Source organism: Pteropus medius, unplaced genomic scaffold (assembly GCF_902729225.1).
Source record: "Pteropus medius unplaced genomic scaffold, Ma_sr-lr_union100, whole genome shotgun sequence".
Taxonomy (NCBI): domain Eukaryota; kingdom Metazoa; phylum Chordata; class Mammalia; order Chiroptera; family Pteropodidae; genus Pteropus; species Pteropus medius.
This window is the reverse complement of record NW_024342467.1, coordinates 19,172,444-19,192,425: the sequence shown is the minus strand read 5'-3', so window position 1 is coordinate 19,192,425 and position 19,982 is coordinate 19,172,444. Positions and strand designations below refer to the sequence as shown.

Sequence of the window (19,982 nt, the reverse complement as noted above, 5' to 3'; positions counted from 1 at the left end):
AAGCTCATAATATGCTATGATACTGTAATATCACCTTAGTCAACAATGGAGTCTGGTATATAGGGAGAGTGGAACCCTCTAGAACCCTTTGGTGGCACTGATTGGTATTTTCAGATCTGTTATATAGTGAGTTATTTTTGTAATGGAATCTTACGGGTGTTTAAATGTGTTCAATTCGATGGAAGAAACATTCAAATATGGGTTTTACATCCCTGTAGAAATGACTTCCAAATTTGCTGATGCCGTTTGGACTGATAGTCTACTATTTCCAGGGGTAAAGTAATTGAAAGTGAGGAGCCAGAGGAATTTTACACACAGCTCATTCCTCTCCCTCCTGCACAGTTTCTCACCTGTGACAGCCAGCTGAGTCACAAAGAAGGTCATTCTCGACTTCCTCTTCCTCCTCCACGTGGAGAACAGCACGATGGCGTTTCCAACAATGGTGAAAACGAAGAGGACCCACAGAGTTATCAACTGCTCAGTCTGTGGGAAACAAAGCAACACAAAACCGCTGTCCTTTACAGAATCAAGGCTCAGGCTTCGGTGCTGGGAGGTCATTCTCCTGTCTCAGATCCCCGCCTGTCCAAGCTTTACTCTCCAGAGACCAAAGACATGTGGTCCTTATTTACACCGATAGCAGTGGATTTTGATGCTACTTTAAAAAAAAATCTCTTTGGAAATATATGTCAAGAGGCCAAAGGAGTATATATTCTTTGGCCAAGCAATTTTAAATCTACGTGAAAGAATTCAAGGTCTGAAAAAGAGAGCTATAATTGCAAAGATGGTGTATTTACTGTAAGAAGAAATTGGAAATTGTTTAAAGATAACAGGAGAGTTAGGGAAATAAAATGCTTCAAATTCAGTGAACTATTTTGTAGCTATTAACAATGACCGCCATAAAGATTATGTACTAACATTTAAAATGCTTATAATGATAGGTAGAAAAACATGATAAAATTATATATCGGATATGATGACAACTCTAAAATTATACATGTAGGAAAAAGACAGAAGTACCCTAAAATTTTAATAGTGGTTATTTTAGGGTCGTGCGATTATGGGTTATCTTAATCATTTTCCTTTGATAGAATTTTAAAATGGTAGAGTTCCACCGAATAAGATATAGTTAGTAAAAACAAAAACAAAAACAAAAACAAAAAGGGAAAAAGTAGGACTGCTTCTCATTTAAAAATGCCACGTCGTTCACAACGTTTTCCATGATTCCTTCAGATTTGGGCAGAACCCTGGCGAGACTGCACGAGGGAGGCTAAGACCAATTCTGAAAAGTCTGAAGTGCTTCTCCTGCTTGGAGGAGATGAGGAGGAGAACCTGAAAAATAACCCTCGAGACGGCGACATGCTCTGCGCCAACCTGGCTAGGATGCGGTGCCCAGTTTGTGGCACACCCGTGTGAGACATTACTGTGAGGATATTTTGTAGATATAATTAACATCTACAGCCACCTGACTTTAAATGAAGCACGTTACCTTCCATGGCATGAGTGGGCCTCTTCCAAGCTGAGGTTTCTCAAAGAAGAAGGAATTCTTGCTCAAGAATTCCTCCAGGAACATAGAAATCTTGCCCGTTTCCTGCTGCTCCCTTTATGGATCTCAGACTCGCCAGCCATCAGAATCATGAGAGCAAATTCTTTAAAATGTGAATGCGTGTGCGCACGCGCGCGCGCACACACACACACACACACACACCCATAGCAAGTAAATAGTATTTTTGTGTGTGTGGATATCAGTTCAATTTTTACTGTACTCTACATATTGTGCAACTTGCTTTTTCAGTCTGTTGGAGGAAGGAATGGCTGAATAAAAGGTGATACTTTCATACAATGGAGTAAAATATGTCAATGAAAAGAAATGGATTAAATTTACTGAAGAAGCAGGGAAGCATAAGGACCAGGGAGGCGAGGGGGCCCATGTGCGCGCTGAGTCAGCTCGGGTTCTCTTAGCCCCAGTTCTCAAGCATAGCACGACTGGGGGGCCCTTGGGTTGCTGGGTGGATACCTACACCTGCTCTGCCAGGTTCCAGAGCTGGGGGAAGGTCTCGAAATTGCTCCTCCAGCCGTTTTCCCATCTAGAAGTCCAGGCTGGAGCTGACATCTCCACGAGTCCTGTACTTTGTCATGCTGTTATTAAGTTCTCCAGGTGGATTTCCAGGTGGATTCCTGAGGTCCTGGCCTTGAGCTGCAGAATGCTGGGAGTCGGGGTGGATGGGCGCTGCGGGGTGCCAGGGGCAGGGTGGGTCCACAACTGCACGGGGGCACGACCACAGGATCGATGACCTCTACTACTTTGAAAGGCAGCAGATACCTCGTCCCCAGCCTGCCTACGTCACCTCCCATTCGGAGGGCAGTCCTTGCTCAGTGCCAGGCCATGTCCATTTTCTCTAGTCCTTTTCTGACCCGCGGGATGCCTGTCTTCCAGATGGTTCATTTCTCTAGGAGGCTAGATGGGGGCAGCATTGAGAAAGCACCAAGAAGGGAACCTAAGTATTATGAAAAGCACTATTCTGAGTGGAGCAAGGGAATGAGTTTTCGTAAGAGAATTCTCTCCTTTGAGAAAGATGGACGACTGTGCTGTCAGGCGCAGATACAGCAGGGCAGGCTTTCGAGGTGCCGTGCTGACGTTTGCCATTCAGTAGCTGGTGTGTAGGTGGTGGGATATAAATAACTGGTTTGAACTTGGATGACCTACCTTTGAAAACCAAAGAGCAACTTGGAGACCAGTGTAAGAAACTAGATGGCTTGACGTCTCTGTTAGCAGAGGTCTCACTGATATCACGGTGCTGATAGGTGACACAGCTGAGGGACAGGGAGGAGGTGTAGCATCTTTGACCCCTCTGCAGTCCTAGTGGGACTCTGGGGAAGATGGTGGTGTCCTGGGAAAAGATGGGGGGACTGGGAGTGTGGCGGGCATGGGAGGGCGAAGTGCTTTCAAGCCCTGCTGAACGCGCAAATGATGGATTTTCTAAGATTTTCTCCTGTATCTTTCGGTGACTCTGTTTCATAGGAGAAGTATTTCAATGCTTTTGGTTAATTTCTCTTTTTTTTTTCTAATTACAGAACACAGTATCATGTCCAGCAAATTTTCTCAGCCTGGGCGGTGGTGGGGAGCGGTTCATGCTCATATTCGTCCAGTACCGAATCGACCTCTGTTGAAGCCTTTCAGCATCAGGGGAAGAAGGGAGGGAAAAGTTAGGATGTTTGTGATGTCTCTTTGCCAGATCAGAAAGCCAGATCTCCATCATCTGGTGAGTGGGGAGAGAGCGATGTCTGGAAGCAGACAAAGAAGGGGGCAGCTACTCTGCGGGCCACGGTAGGTTTTCTGGAAGGTAGTGGACATGGGGTTGTTTTTCTGATGGAGACTGTCTTCTCCAGCACCGCCCATGGCTCTGCCCAGCTGCCCACGTTCCTCTACCTGGGAGAAAACGGTTGACCAGCAGTCTCCTCTGGGAGGGCTGCAGCCTTTGGCAAACTTGCAACAGAACTCTGCTCCCTGGAGGCCTACGCCTGCCTCAGCCTCTAGGTTCTGTGTGGTGGAATCCCCCGGGGGCTGACCTCCCCTCCCCTGATTCTCGAGGGAGACCAGGGAGACCCTTTTTGCATATTAAAACTTACTTCACAGTGAGTCTGTCTGCCCTGCCCTCAGAATGTCTTATCTACTCTACACCTGACGGAGATTCCTCTAACTTTCCAGCAGGCATGTGCCTACCTTCCACTTCTCACACAGAACTTTTCCAACTAAAGTTACACTCTGAAGGCCTTTGGGACGAGAACTGGGAGGAGGAGGAGACCAGATCACGTGAACTCGGGCAAGCTGGAGAAGTCACCTTTCTTTCCAGACTCTCTCTCCGCTCACTCCTCTGTCTTCGCATCACTAGCTGCCTGTGGTGTCAGAGGCCACATCTCCAGAAAAGCAACACTGAGGCAGGTAAACGGTTCGTTTTTCACACGGCACGTTGGCGATTATGCTGCTGGCGCTGAAATTCAGGTTTCCAGAAATCAAGGCTCTTTCTCATGAGGAGCCGCCACCTCCTGGGGGGCATGGAATGGCCCCTTTCTTCGTTTTCATACTGCACCCTCCCGACCCAGGCAGCCGACATCTGCTCTGCCGGGAGCACAGAGTGACAAACACTGCAGATCAGATCCCCTAGGCAGCTGTATCAGGAGTCAGAGTCGGGCCTGGGGGGGCGCTGGTGCCGTCTGCGCTGAGCCTTCTTCTGAGGAGCTGGCGGGACCCGTGCTGTGGGTCAGTGGACCCAAGGTGCTCTGTAAACAGGTCGATTCTCCTTGGAACTGGATGGTGCCCGCGGGGCAGGCTGAGCAAGTCCTGTGAAATCAGCCCCCTCCCCTCACTTTGGAGTTTTCTGTTGGAAGACCACCTCATCTTACCTCATAGGTTTCAGAAATTTCCAGATGGAGGAGTCCCCCCCGCCCCGCACTACCGTTGCTTTCTGGAGTCTTCCTAAAACCTAGGTTTATTTATTTGTGTATCAATTCATTCAACATCAATTCATGGTCTGCAGTGCAAAGACATTGACGCAAGAAGGAAGAATAAAACATGCAGAGTGTATAAATTATACTCGGCCAAGTTTAAATCCTGTTTCATCAAGCAGGGCCATTAAGGATGAAAACACTTAGTTGTGCTTTGAATTCGTAGCATATTCTTACCCATATACGCACAAACACGCAAACACACACGAATCTTAGGGCAATGTGGGGACTTGGGGAATGATGGCGATGGGAATCGGGCAAACAAACTTGGAGGCACTCGCGCATCACACGCAGGTGAGCGACTTGGTGTCAGTGTGGGTGGGTGTGAACTTGACAGCGGTCTGGCTCAGGATCAGATGCTTTGCTACTTGCTTGATGTGTGATAACATCGGTAAGTGATAACCTCTCCCAGCCTATTTTCTCATTTATAAAATGAGGATGAAAATAAAACCTGCCTCAGGATACTTGTGATGAACAGGTATCACGATGACAATGGAGATTTCTAGTTTAGTGCCTGAAGCGTAGTATTACACGCAATAAAAACTGGTTTTATCGCCTTCTGTAGTTTCATGGACTGCCTAAAGGTTTGAGAAGTGATTTATAAATAACTCACAACCTTTTAAGGACGATGCTTGAATTCACCCTGTTTATCCTATTTTCACCTTACTTCGCAGGCTTTGGGAGGTGCTGGACAGGCGCTGCACCTGCACCCGCTCCACCCAGGTACTGATGGTGCCCCAACACCGTTTTCAGATCGATTGCAGAATATAGTTGGGGATTAAATGCCCCCTAGTGGTCATGTGAGGCAAAATTCCAGTCAAATGCTCAATACTGAGTAGAAGACATGAAATTTGCAATTTCTCAATGACGAAAGACTAGATAGAGTCTTTTCAACTCTGTGACATGGTTGCAGGCTCATGGCTAATTGGTTTTCAACCTCAAGTTATTGAGACCAGGAAGTGGCATCAGCAATATTCAGATCGGAAGATTCCGACCTGGGACTTTGAGGGGCGGATTGTAGCATTGCAGTGTTCCCTGCATGATGCTGGTGCTGCCACAGGGCTGAGGCCTGGGATTTGACTCCAAGGGACATGGTTCCAGGGATGGCCGTGTGGGCAGGCGTTGGGTCAGGGTTGCTATTCCAGGCTGGCGTTCCGTCTTCCTTGTAGAAGGTGCTTAATAAATATCTGCTGGATGGATATACGGTTGATGACAAGTGCAAGGGCACATATAAGTATCACAGGAAAGGTCATTTGAAGTGAGAATTATCTCAGGCAACAGAGGACATTTCCTTGGGTGACTCTAGATGAAACTGGATGGCAGACTTGTCTGGAAAGGAGGACATGATTTATCCAAACCCAAGGAGTGATGATCCTATTTTCCAGTATAGTCCTAGAAACTGGAAGAAAAAAAAAGCCTAAAGGATCTTTAACACTTGTAGAGTGAAGGGGAACTAACACGATCTGAGCGACTCACCTCAGCCCCGCACCTGACTTGTTGCTCGTGCTGTATCGTAGGTGATCGCGAGGTGCTGAGCATCGTTTGACACACTTTTCTTCCACTCGCTTCATCATCACAGCCTGGCCGACAGGATGTCCCTGTCCTCGATCTTACAGGTAAGACATGGAGCTCAGAGAAGTCACTACCCATAAGTGATGCAGCTGGGTTTTGAGCATAGCTTTGCTTGACTGGAAGGTTCATGCTCTGATTACTGTCATGGTTTTCTGTTCTAATTTGGGGCCAGAGATGGTGAAGTGGCCTCATTTACTTTCAATTTTCAAGCGGGAAGCAGATCTTCATTTTTCCTCCTGACTCGAAACTTGTCTGAAGCTGGGTTTCTGGAGCTGGCTCGGTTTATGACCGCTTCTCCCCCTACCCCGCAGGACTGAGCATAAGATCAATGCTCAACATGTGATTGGATGGACGGACACTGAAGCAGTGTATGGCTTTCACGCACAGTAATCATAAATGTCACAAAAGGTGCAGCTGCACCGTCTGGCCCAGAGATCACAGAGATTTCTGTACCCCTGACATTTCCATGGCCCATTTTAGGATTATTGTTATTTCTGCGATGTTGAAGATGAATATCTCAAACACAGGAACAAGCAAACATATCTTCCTTCCCAAGAGAGGAAATGAACTCTCAGGTTATACTTCAGCCCTAGTTCTCAGCGAGCAAAGAGACTCTCCTCTCCTGTCACTGAGACCTGAGTGTCACCTATCACTTACAGTACCAGGCCCTGAGGCCGCTCAGAGCCTCATTAATTTGTGTGGGCGGGTTAGAAATATCAAAAGCAAAAATCCGCAAATGTCTGAGTGCACTGAAAATGAATCACAGTGTAACACAGGGAGCACACGATTTAAAGTGAGACAAGTAGAAATGGACTGCAAAGCTTTGGATTCCTTAATTAGACTCGGGGCATGAGATACGGTCGGAGGCTCTGGAGACCCCTGGGCGGTCGCCACGTCTGAACAGTTGGGAACCTCTCATTCAGAGGTTGGTCCCAACTTCCCCGGGTGTCTCGGTCCAACTGCTGCTTCAGAAGGACTGCCAGGTGCTAACGGCCAGTAACGGTCACCGGAAGGCGTGTAGGTGGGACAGGGCTTGCTCGGGAGGGTCTTTCTTGGCTTCTTCCACACAAACCCCTCTCCTGATGATGAGCCTTTTGAAAATCTACATTTTCACCACCCTTCTAGGAACGCGGCTGGGAGACACCCTTGCAAATACAATTGAATTATTGTCATCACAACCATCCATCTGCAGTCACCTTTTCTAACTGTTTTACCTAGAGCTATGGGAATTCTATTTCGGATTACCCAGGATAGTCTTTATTTCTAATATTCGGTTATAAAAAATGTAGAAGACTTTTCGATTAATTACTATTACGAAACTAAAACAATAATATAAAGCTACATGTAAGTGTGAATGTTCATTTGTTTTATATTTTTGTAAAGCTTTTCCTATCGTTATAGGTTTCTGGAACAGGGGAGGAGATTGCAGTCTCTGACTAGAGGCTGGTGGGACAAACTGACAGCGGGCCTCCCGGGTGACGAGCAGAGAACATGAATGCGATGGGAGATACTGTCTCATCTGGGTCTGTCGAGGTTGACAGGAAGGTGATTCCAGGTGGCATTGAGAGGCAGGGCAAAGGACCCAGGTGATTCCCAGTAGCTGTGGACTAAGCGTCATTCTGTGAACTGTCATATAGTATATTAGAGGGAAAAGGCATTTCACCTTGAAGGAGAGCCTTGGCATATATATTTTGGTGTAGAAATAATACTCAGGCCAGAAGTGGGAGACTGTCCTTGAAATCATACTGTTGTGAACGTGATTATCCTGGTTTGCATTCTGTATAATCAAGTTCAACAAACGTTTATTGAGAATCTAGTAGCAAATTTCAAAATACCGTGGGGATATAAGGAAGGCTAAGACAGGAACTCATAGTCTGATGGTGAAGGCATACATGCAAACAGAAGTTTTCAGTGTGACCTCTTATAATAGAGATATAGAATCTCAAAGAAGGCATATGTAACAGAACTTGAAGAGAGGCTGGTCACAGTTGGTCGAAAGGTACATCCTGGAGAAATTAACGTGTAAGTTGAGTCTGAGAAAATGAGTGAAAGTAGCCAAGCAAAGAAACAGGGTCCCTGGCGAAAGTATGGGTGAAGGCAGAGGGTAAAAACTCTCAGGTGAGTGGGGACAAATAGGGAACAGCCATGAACATTAGGTGTGGTCCCAGAGCACAGAGAACTTATAAAGAGAAGTTGGACCAGTGTCTTAAAAACCAGCTATTTCCAAAATGGGGCAAGGTCCACCCTGGGTCTTTGTCCTGAGTTAGAAGAACTTGCTCCCAAGAGATTCGTCCCTGTCTAGAATTTCCTCCAGTTGCTTTCACTGCCTGACAGGCCTTTGCCCTGCCTCTCGATGCCACCATCGCAGGTGACAATAAAACAACTTTAGCACCTTCCAACTGGGGCTGAACCCGAAAGCAATTCACTGCCTAACATTGATTTCCTATTTTCATATTAAATAACTACACTTCTCTTTCGACTCTGGCCAGAAAGGGTTAATTATTGATCTGGAGTCTTTCAGCATTACTGCCTTGGGTCTAGTTCATGTTTAATTAGTGATGTTAATTTCCCATTGCCATTTTTTCTCATTCCAGTCAGAGTACGTTGGTGGGACTCCATCTGCCCAGCTGTCTGATCCAGCTTCCTAGTTACTAGTGAATCCTCAGATTTCACCAGAAACAGAAACACCAGTATCCCACATTCATTCTAACGTGACTCCCTTCTTGTGATTCATTCTTGAATCCTAAGAGGACCTCCAGGTCAATCATGACCTGGATGTACTAGAAGCTTCGAGACAATTAAATTCTGGGACTCCATCTGAATGCTAATAACATATCAGACCAAAGATGTTGGAATTCTTCTGAAAACCCACCAGGCTCCGAGTCCAGGTAGTAGTTAATATTTGCTGAACAAACAAGTGAAGTGTCATCTGCTATGTACCAAGAACTGAGATTAATATCTAAATTGCTCTTTGAGTTCTCAGACCTTTGAAATATAGAAAACTAACATTTGGATAAATTAGGTCCAAATTTCCACAATGTGATAGAAACCAAAGTCATTACTATGTAATAAAAATATCAAGAAACTATTCTTCCCGATGATCCATATAATTAAAAAATCAGCCTGCGAGGATTTGTTTGTTCGTTTGTTTTGTCGTTGTTCTGGAGGTGCTAATAAACAGAGTAAAGCGACTGGGCGACCTTTCTGCTGAGGGCTCAGCTCAGCTCTGACCCTGAGACTTTCAGTCTATAGTTTCCGGTCCATCCAGGAGGCTCAAAACAGGTACTGAAAGAAACCCAGGGGAGCTAGCAAACGGAAGAGCAAACGGAAGAGCAAAAGCAGATGTGAGGCTGGGGCGGGAGCTGAACATCTGGGAGAGGAGAACAGGCGGGGAAAGGGCACGAGAGGGGCTCAGAACGTGGGTTCCAGGCAGAACGCCCGGAATCGCTATTCCTAATGCCTTCGTATTCCGTGCATCTAAATTGAGTGGTCGGTCGGCAGAGTGTGTGTGCACCCAGTTCATGTAGTTGGTCATCTCTCTTGGTTTCCATTTGTCCCATCGTTCCCTTGCCTGCATTTCCAGGTCCCCTACAAGCTCCGTGAGTCTTGCTAGCCTCCGCCACCCAGGATGGGACACTAGTTCCTGCACCTCTCGTCGGTCACTCTATGGGAGTCTATCTGAAGTCTACAGATACACCTGCCTGCCTGGCTCCCAGAATCACTCCTTTGATTTGGGTGGAGTTGGCCACATCACCGTGGGCCTGATTACCTGAGCAAGGGGCCAGTGCCCTGGGCCAGGTTGGTCCTCTAACCTGACACCTGCCTCTGTTGAATCCACCTTCCTACTCTTCTCCACTTGACGTGGAAGTCTAAGTAAGTTCGGCCCATCATAATGATAATAGAAAAATGACACGAGATTGGAAAATGGATTTTCAAAGGAACAGATAATTCACAGGTTGCATGCCTAATTCAGAACTCGCTCTCTAGATCTCAACTGGGAGTGGGAGAAAAATTGGAAAGAAACTGGTAAGAGAGAGGAGAGCATGAAATGTAAGGGGAGAACCATCCGTCGCATCGCCCCCACTAAATCCTTGAATTCTGCTGTGGCTCTGAACGTGCGTAACCTTAATCATTTAAAGATCGCACTCCTCTCTCACACAGTTCTTTGCTGCAGAGACGCCGGCAGCAACAGAGATCCTCGCACGTGTGGTCCTCGGGGAACAGTGCATTATCTGGAACTTCCCCTCCCCCCATTTGTCATACTCAGCCGTCACAAAGGCCCCTGCTTTCCGATACCTTTTAGAAACTCCCTTAAGGGTTCCTGCAGAGGAAATCGATCCTTTCATTTGCTCTTATGGAAATATGATGGGCACAATATATTTGAGAGTCTACGTGGTGCATTTTACATGATTATTTTGTTGTTTCTAATAATAAAAGTAATATGTGCTCATTGTCAAAATTTAGTAAAATATAAAAAGTGTACAAAGATAAAAACCTATATTCCAGACAGAATTTCTCACTTTCCCATTTGAGTATATTTTCTTCCATATTTTCTGGGTATATATCTATGTAGTGTATAAAACTTGAAATATATCATATATACAGTTTATTGTGCCTTAACAAAACTTAGCATTGAACAAAGAGCAATAATTGGTATAGGTACACAATATTCCTTGATATTTCATCCTATGGTTATGTCACAATTTTACTCTTCAGTTGTCAGGTGGTACTGAATAAAACAACCTAACGCATGAGACCGTGTCCGTTTCTTTGAATATTTCTTTAGTATGCTTCTGGTTCAATCCTGCAAGTAGAGTTAGTAAGCAGTAGTCCAAAAGCATTGTTAAAGCTTGCTGCATTATCACCGAATTGCTCTCTGGAAAAGCTGGGTTAGTTGTCCTGATTTACTCTTTCATGAGTAGTTTTATAGAACTGTCACATGCTTGAGGTAACATTTTTCTTTAATATTTACCAATTTCATATGTCTTATGTTATTTCATTGTTAAGTTTGCGTCATTCAGATCACTGGCAAACATTTTTATATGTTCTTTTGACTCTGCATTTAATCTAAATTTTTAAATTTTCTTTGCTCTTTTTTTTCTATTAGAAATATATGTATTTTTATTTATATAAAATATATTTTTTTCTGAGTTCTATACGTTAAGGACTTTAATCATGTTATACTTGTTATTATCAGCTATAACATATATTTTCATTCCAAATAATTTGCTCAGGTTTTTTGTTTCCCTTTGAATTTTATTTTTAGTCTTAGAAAGCCCTTGCTTATCCAAAAATCAGTCCGATACTTTTACTGTTTTTCTAGCTATGTGGGTGATACAGAAGCAACAAACCGTCAGTTGCCAGAGGGGTGGGGGTAGGAGCATGAGCAGAAAAGCGGAAGGGCGTTAAGAAGGGCGAACTTCCCATTATAGAATAACTCATGGGATTATTGTACAGCATAGACAATATAGTCACTAATATCGTAGTAACTACGTACAGTGACAGGTGGCTGCAAGACATCGTGTTGATCACTTTGTAAGGTATATAAATGTTGAATCACTATTTTATACACTTAAACTAATCCAATATTGTATGTCAACTATAATTTTAAAAGCTCTCTGGGAGGGGATTCAATATTTTAAAATAAAAAAGTTTAGCGGGCTGAAATCATTTTAGGAATACTCGCTGAATTAACGTGTTAGTGTACCAGCGCCTTAGGGCAGTGATGCGTCCTCTCTGGCTCCCTCTCCTGGTACCCAGTACAGGACTCTACCCAGAGCAAGCATCTGTGGTCTCCCCGTTCATGGGAGAGGCACAGTTTCTGCTTGATGTGTCCAGAGGCAGCAAACAGGAGTCACGTGTGACTGCCTGATTGAGGTCCTGGATCCATTAACCACATTGAAGATGACCCTGTGGCCCATGGGTGGTGCCCTCTGCACTGGGCACCTTGCCGATCTGTGGGACTGAGCTTCTACAATCAGGCATCCAAATGCATAAATGAAGATCCGGGGTGTGAGTGTTAACATGTGCCTTTCCCAGTACCTGCCTGGTGGCTTGGGGCTCAGAGGTGACGGTCTCCAAGCCTCACATGTGAAACCAGAACTGGTGGCATGGGAAGGGGAAGAGGAAGACTTTGGATGCTGTTTGCTTTTGGTCTACAGATCTGTCTGCATGCTCCTCCTCCCATGTGGCTTGCTGTGGTGTCAGGGATTCCCCCAAACCATGCTGTCTTTAAAGCTCAAACCCAGTGGCTTGTAGAACAAGGAGTAAGGCTCCATCCTCTCTAAACTGTTTACATGAATTTATGGAGACTTTAGAAATAAACAGAATGCTTCTTGATGTGCTCTTTTGTCAACAAAATATCTACTGATCTTTAATCGACTATGCATCAGACACTATACTAGGGCAGCGGGGTCTAGAGCTGCCCTTAACTAACTGGCATCCGGTGTGTGTGTGTATCTGTGCGTATGTGTGGCTGTCTGTGTTTATGTGCACACGTGGGTCTGTGTGTATGTATTTATGTCTGTGTGTGGCTATGTGTTTGTGTATGTGGGTGGACATGCAGGTCAAGAGAGGGAGCACGTTGCTCAGAGATTCCAAGTGCCTTGGGATTCAGGAAAGTGACGTGGTGGACTATTAAATGAACCTGACGGCTTTGCAGAAGACGGGGAATTGAGCTGACATGCGATGTCAGAATGAAATAGCGTGGGAAAGCTGCTTCTGCCAAAGGTAACCAGATTTGCACTTCCTTAGAATATAGTGAGACATTCAATGCAGTGAGGTGCAGTGTGTGAGGTGGGGAGCAGAGAGGGTGGTCGGTAAGACTTGAAAGGCCAGGAGGTTGGGCCGAAGAGCTTGGCTTTTAGCCTGCAGGAGGTGACGGTTCAGCCGGGGGCGTCAAAGCAGTGCACTACATTCCCCCACAAAGGCGTTCAGTGAGGCCGCATTTCCCACGCCCATCAGCTAACTTGTTCTTGCCAGTGGGATTGGAGTCCAAGTCCTGCATCGTTTCAGGCCAAAGAGATAAGAGAAGGTTCGCCATCTCTCTTGGAAACCACTTGTTCTAAAACAAGTGACCTGCTTACATCTCTGACGTGACAAAAAATAAACCTTTGATGCGTTAAACCATTGAGGCTCAGGGTTAGTTTTTCCTGTCGTAGAACCTAACCTATCCTGACTAAAATCAGCAGAAAGATCATATTTTAAAAGTTTCCTTTTTCTCTCCCTTCCTTCCATTCTTCTTTCTTTCCTTCTTTTATTCCTTCCTTCCTTCCTTCCTTCTTTCCTTCCTTCCTTCCTTCCTTCCTTCCTTCCTTCCTTCCTTCCTTCCTTCCTTCCTTCCTCTAATTAGGGCATAATTTCCCATTTCTGTAAATAGCCCTTCATGGAGTGGGCCATTAAGCTTGTTTATATAAAAATTAGACATTATATCAGGATGATAAAATGAGAAATGGAATCTTCCCTAAATATCTTATTCTGCATTTTTCATGGTCTAGTTGAAGGAGAGAAACAGCTCAATTCACCACCAGCTTTGAGGACCTAATGCACATCGAAGCCCTTCTGGGACATTTCCGCCTGCAGTGGGCTCTCGTGGAGTCTGCAGCAGCTCATCAGCTCTTAGTAAGTAGCTTTCAGAAAAGAGTGAAATGACTTATTCCTGGAGATATAATAGCTCACACTTACGGAGCTCTGTACTCCAGGCCACTCCCTGTTCTTAAGGGTTTCACTTAACTTTTCATGACCACCCCCTGAAAGATATTCAGTTATTAGCATCATTTGTTGAATGAATAAACCAAGGCACAGGCAGGAGTAAACTGCCAAGGTCACATAGCTAGACAGTGGTGGCACTGGGACTTGACCCCAACAGTCTGGAGTTAGATCTAGTGCCTCACTAAAATGATGAAGATCTGAGAACCTGAGTTTATCTGGGATGACTAGGCTACATTTTCTCCATTCGGGTAGACTAAGAGGTCCAGAGAGAAGCTACGTTCAATTACCAAAAAATAAAATTACATTTCTTGTCCACTTGAGTTCATGGCTCGAAACATTCTTACCCACTACATCGACAGGAAATTATTTCAAGGATGTCAGGATGACATTTTGAAGCATTAATGGATGGGCTCTTTCCCACTTCTTTGATAAAACCGCCCCAGCCAGAGAGCTTTGCTTCATCTGTCATCAGGGTACAATCTTTACTCTATCGATGCCAACAAAGAGAAAGAAGTCAGCATCAGGCTTTCGAGATGCCTCACGAAGGACCTCATAGCAGCGTGAAGAGAAATGGCATTTTCCCCTGCAAGAAGATGTGTCTCCTGAGCATCCAGAGCAGAGAGCCTAGCGTAGGCTCAGCTCCCCACGACAGAAGAAGGAGGCTAAGAGATGCAGGCGTGTTAGAGGGCACAGCAGTGGTACAGGATGTGAGGAAAGCTAGACACCGGTAAGGGCATATTATACTGCCACCCCCACAGGTTAGCACTAAAAGAGAGAGGATGAGACAACACCCGCTAAGTTGGGGAGCCCAGGATTAGAAGGGTACTTACTGTATGGGAACCAGGGAATAGCGACTCCTGGGAATTTTTCCAGCTATCATGGGGTGGGAGTTCTACAGTTATGATGGCCCCATGGGTAGGAAAAGGAGACAATGCCACTTTGTTTCTGCTGCCCAGAACTGGGAGTAAAGAAGTGAAACTTTTCATTCCCTGTAAGGACATAGAAATTTAACCAGGATTGAGGGGGCGAAAGAGGGAGCTGTGAGCATTCGTGTCCCCAAAGGAAATGTGACAACGGGACGCTGTGGTAGAAGGCAGTGCAGTCTTGACCTGGGCCGAATGGAAATCTCAACAGGGTTCTGGACTCAGGATGACCATTCTGAAGGTCAGACAGGGGTCTCTCTCTCTCAGCTGCAACCACCTGCCCACACCCCTTCCTAGGTGGGCGCCCTCCCTCACCCCTACTGCACCCATGAGCACACTATAGAATCACATCCCTTAGAGCTTTGATGTCTCCCTGAGTCACAAAATAGGAAAACCCTCCATGGGCTGAAAACTCTATAATGACTGAGTTTCCTCTGAATTAACTAAGATCATCTTTCCTGCCAGGAGATGTATTACTTACACGAAGAGAAATTTAGATGAAGCTGTCCTTTTTCACATCTACATAGCTCGGAGCTGCATGGTGTCCTTGCAAAGCCAACGAGCAACGTCTGTGCCTTTCTCAATGACGCAGAGTGAAATTGGACATGGTAGAAACAGGCAGTAAATAGGAGACCTTTCATAATTATTTCACTATGAACAGCTGCACTATTCGACTGGTAGAAACTCAAAATGAACACATGGAATAGAACTAATTAGAAGAAGACCAACAAGTCCATAATGTAAACACAAGACCCCTTGTTATGACTTGCACTAAAGATACATAGAAGGTTAGGGATGGAGGTGCTGGGGCAGGCAGCGCTGACATCCTGCTGGGAACCGAGGCGGAAAGGGAGACAAGCAGGTCCCCAGGGGTAGGATGGCAGCAGACGAGAGGAAGCAGGCGAGTGGGCAGAGAGGAGGTGAAGTGGCAGTCGCTGAAGCTGAAAACGCTGGTCCTCCGTAGCTAGAACGAGTTCTTACAAATAAACTGTCAACCTGAATATAATGAAAACAAGTACAGTACAGTAAACTTAAGCTGCTTACGTTGAGCACTTGCTCGAAGCCTCGTGTGAGATAATTGAGACATGGGTTGAACTGGAATTCGCTTTTGTTGCATTAATGGAGGACGGGTGTGTTAGGAAAATTAACAGGAAGATGGCAGGCGGTGAGAACGAGCAAACGAGGGGAACGAACTGTGTCCAATCACCCTCAGGCACTTAGAAGCTGCCACTTACATATAAATAAGGGTTAACTAATTGCATATTATTTGTAACTACCCAATCAAGGAGATTCAATACAAGATAGTCATGAGGTAATATTTAACGGTCCTGGTTCATAGTTCTCCCCTCACCTAAGAGAAATAAAATGGAGTTCATTTGCATTATTTATAATTTAGCCAATTTACTAATCGAGACAGGTTTCCTTTCCAGTTACTTTGAATTAATTTCCTCATCATTAAGAAATCGGAGATTAGGAAACATTGCCAGTGAATTCAGGGGCCAGGTTAAAGGGTGTGATGAAGAGGCTATTATTCCATCCTTGTCTTCCACTTGGACAGCTTTACATGCAGGCGCCCCCTTCCCTGTCTGATGAGCCAGACCCCGCTCTCCTTAAAAGCTTCTGGGAGATTCTCGCAGCCATATCATTCCTTAATGCTGGGGTTTAGGACTTGAGGGGTAAGCTAGACAGGACCTTGAGATGGGAAGGCAGAAAGGCTCTAAGCCAGTGAAGGAAAAGTTAGTAAAATCTGGACAGGGATATCTTCTCATCTGCCAAGAGAGCTTTGGGGTTTGGAGGAGAGGAGGAAGCTGAGGTGGCAGCCCAGGCCTGTAGACGGAGGCTAAGACTAGGTAAGGCTGCAACGCAGTGGGCACGGGCTGCCCAGGGCTAAGCCAGGTGTGCGGTATCAGTCCGCGGTACCACAGCTAGTTCCATGCCCCGCCCACTGGAATCTGGAACTTACCTTGGTCACACCCGCTTAGAAATGAGATAAGAACGGGATGAATGTGCCTGCAGAGAACGACCTTGGCAAGTATGGCTACTAGCGACCGGGCAAGGCAGGGGCTGACATGCGGAGCAGAGAAGAAGACCCCCCACCTCTGTCCCTGAGAAAGGGAGCTTTCTATTGCCCCGTCTGACAAGATGGAGGTGACTGGCAGAAGCAGAACACCACACTTCATTTCTGCAGGACATGTTTATTGAGTATGTCCAGGATGGTGCTGGTTTCTGGAGAGAATCTGAAACAACATCAGGCATTGCGTTCGCTCAAGGAGCTTGATGACTGTTACACATTTACCTGACGCATATTAAAATGACAGTTGAAGACAGAGCTGGATTAAGTGACAAGGAGAGAGGTACAGTCCATGACAGTACTGGAACTCAGAGGAAGGATGAGACAAGGGGGGCTTCCTGGAGGAAGCAATCCGAGAGGAGTCTTAAAGAGAAGATCGAATCTAGACAAACACAGATGAAGATGAAAGTCAGTTCCAGATGGAAGGATACAGCATGGTTTGTGAGAATTAAATGAGATACTTCACAGAAGTCATTTAGAAAGATTCCTGTCACTGAGAAAGCCCGCAGCAAATGAATGTATGGCTATTGCTGTTAGTAGCTCTGTTGCTTTCACTGCTGTTACCATTTTGCTTTTTATGATATTTTTACTGCTTTAGGTAAAGACAATGGAGATTGAAAGGGCATGCTTGGAAAATAGTAAAGAAGCTCAATTCTGACTTTCCTACTGAGAAATATATGGGATAAAAGCATCACGGTGAACAGGTTTTTCGTTTGTTTGTTTGTTTGTTTGTTTTTAGGAACCGTTTCTGTATCGGCAGCATATCAAAAGCACTTGTGCTCAAAGGGAGCCATGAAAAAAAGTTACACTAAGTTAGGTTCCCACAAACACCACCACTGACTGCAGTGTAACTAAAGATCACTGTTTATGAAGTGGAACATTTTAATCTCCTGGCCAGACATAACCCCTCTCAGCTTCTCTCCTTGTCCAGTGGTCCAGTTGCTGGACGGCAAACATAATCAACAGAAATGAGATAAAAAGTGATGTGATTCCCTCTGCTGCCTAGCGACGATGTTGCTAGGACAGGGTACAAACACTAGTAGGGAGCAAGCAGAATTTTTTTTTTTTTGTCCACATATTCAAAACGTCCTCTCAGGAGCCGTATTCAAAAACTGGCAAATGAGGTTTCAGCTGGTAGTGATTATCGCCTGGGTCTCTCGGAACAACTGCCTTATTGCTGATGATTATCCCTTTTGCAATGGCCAATCTCTCTTCATTCTGTTTGCTGTCATGTTCTATAAATATCAAAGAGGCCACAGAGGCGGTGTCACTGACAGGAGCCCTGTGCCTCCTGGGTGTGCAAAGCTTGCTTCTCTGAGGCAGAGTCGCTGGCTGATTTTGTAGAAGGGATTATCGAGTCAACGGCAAATGGCAACAAACTCCAATTTCATCGTCTATTTTCTTTTGAGGGGCTGGGCGTCTGCGCTGCACGTGCACACGCTGCAGGAGGTAGACCCGAGAGGCAGGGTCCCCTGCAGCCAGCCCAAGTGACTTCTTTCTTTGGGCTCTGCTGTGTTGTAGAGTGTCTTGGTCCCTGAGGAGTGTGAGGCTGGCTCTAGGGACAGCTCCCTGCTGAAAGTTTTATTCTGAGTGTTTGCACGGAAGCAGAGCGTGAGTAGAGAGGTGGATATTATAGTAATGATACCTTTTTGGGTAAAAAGCCAAATTATTTTCAAAATGCCAAGATGGTTAAAAAAAAAAAACTGCTAGAATTTTTCTTGAAATGTTTTTCTTTTTGATATAAAGGACCAATTTGAGACCTGGGAATTATTACAATGACCGAATACACCACGAGGCAGCGTGTGAAATAACCTGCCATCCCAAGCATTCTCACACAAGAAGCAGGAAACTGTTGTTTCAGATGTCGGGTTTGTTCCCGACCAGCTCTTGCTGCAGAAGAGGGAACAATATCAGCTTAACGAGGGTCCTGTCCTCACTGTGGCCCTCCATACTTTCAAGGTAAAAAAAAACTCACCAAACTCTGATTCCTTTATTCGTTCTAAGAGTCAACTTGTTGCAAACAGTGGCACCATGCACTACAGTTTAAGAATCTATTTCTCACTGATGTTCGATGCAAAGAATCAATAAGGAAAGTGTGGTCCTTCCTTGCTTTCTTGGTGCTGTGTCTCTCCTGGCATCAGGCACTGTCCTGGGGGATGTGAGCTTGCCACAACTCTGCTATTCTTAGCAAAAAACTCAGAGCAATAACCCTTCAAGACACAGACATTTCGCTCACGACTGTAGGATTAATTAAGTGTGCTTTCACCCAAGGAAGAGAGGAAAAATTTTTAAGAAGGATCCACTCACAAACGTAACGCATAATTCACATATTTTGAACAGCAGCAGGAAAAGAAGGAAAAGACCTGTATTTATAAGAAACTACAACAGAAGTCTTTGCATGGTATGAAAAACTCGGTACTTTAGCTTATCAGTTTGGTTTTTAAAAAATTCTTTATAGTAAAGAATATAAACTTCACCCATTTACAATATTGGCTATTATATTTAACTGGCCTCTTAAAATTCACCTGTCTCATTATCTAAAATCAGTGTTCAGGATGGAAGGCAGGACACTCACCTTCAAGGAGTAGTAGAAGGAGCCCCATTCCTCTTCCTCCACTTCCTGGAGAGTTGTGGGGAAGCAGGCGGCTGTGGAAGAATCCAGAGTCTGCATGGTCCCGTTGGAGTTGGGGCTGCCCTCTGTGAGGTTGGCCGGCATGGCTCAGGAGGAGCCGAGCCTCTGGCTGTCCCTGCTCCCACAGCCAGGAGAGAGCGCCGGGCAGCAGCTGCACCTCCTCTGCCTCCCAAGGCTTCCGGCTGGAGCTCGGCTGAGCAGAGGCACAAGCCCTCCTAAGCCCACCTCATTGAAGAGCTCTGCCTGACGACAGGGAGAATCCACGTGCTGCTCTCTCCTCAGCAGCTACGATCCAGGAGCTGGAACAGCCTCATCACCCCACAGTTCCGCCCAGGGCCCCGGCTTCACCCCAGGAGCAGGTCAGAGCCCCCCTGTAGCCACCCACGTGGCTCCCCGGACAGCCCTCCATGCCCAGTCGAGCTTTCTCTAACTTCCAGAGTGGACCCTTCCCACCTACCCTTCCTTCAAGTTTCAATGACAGAGGAATTTGGACTAATCAGCAGGTTGATTAATTCAGATCATGTATGCACTTCAGAAATCCCGACATAATTATGCATTTGTTTCAGCTCAG

General features: G+C 45.6%; 1 protein-coding gene across 3 annotated transcripts in view; it reads right to left on the bottom strand.

The window, feature by feature from the left end:
• NPSR1 (neuropeptide S receptor 1) overlaps window positions 1–19,539 on the bottom strand; it is a 108,201-nt gene extending 88,662 nt beyond the window's left edge. For all 3 annotated transcript variants that reach the window (XM_039862731.1, XM_039862732.1, XM_039862730.1), the window contains exons 1-2: window positions 19,355–19,539; window positions 351–483 (exon numbers count right to left, since the gene is read on the bottom strand). In XM_039862731.1, coding sequence (XP_039718665.1) covers window positions 351–483; window positions 19,355–19,495 — 274 coding nt within the window. In that variant the 5' untranslated portion in view covers window positions 19,496–19,539. The remainder of the gene's footprint in view (window positions 1–350; window positions 484–19,354) is intronic.
• Between the last annotated feature and the right edge of the window lie 443 nt (window positions 19,540–19,982).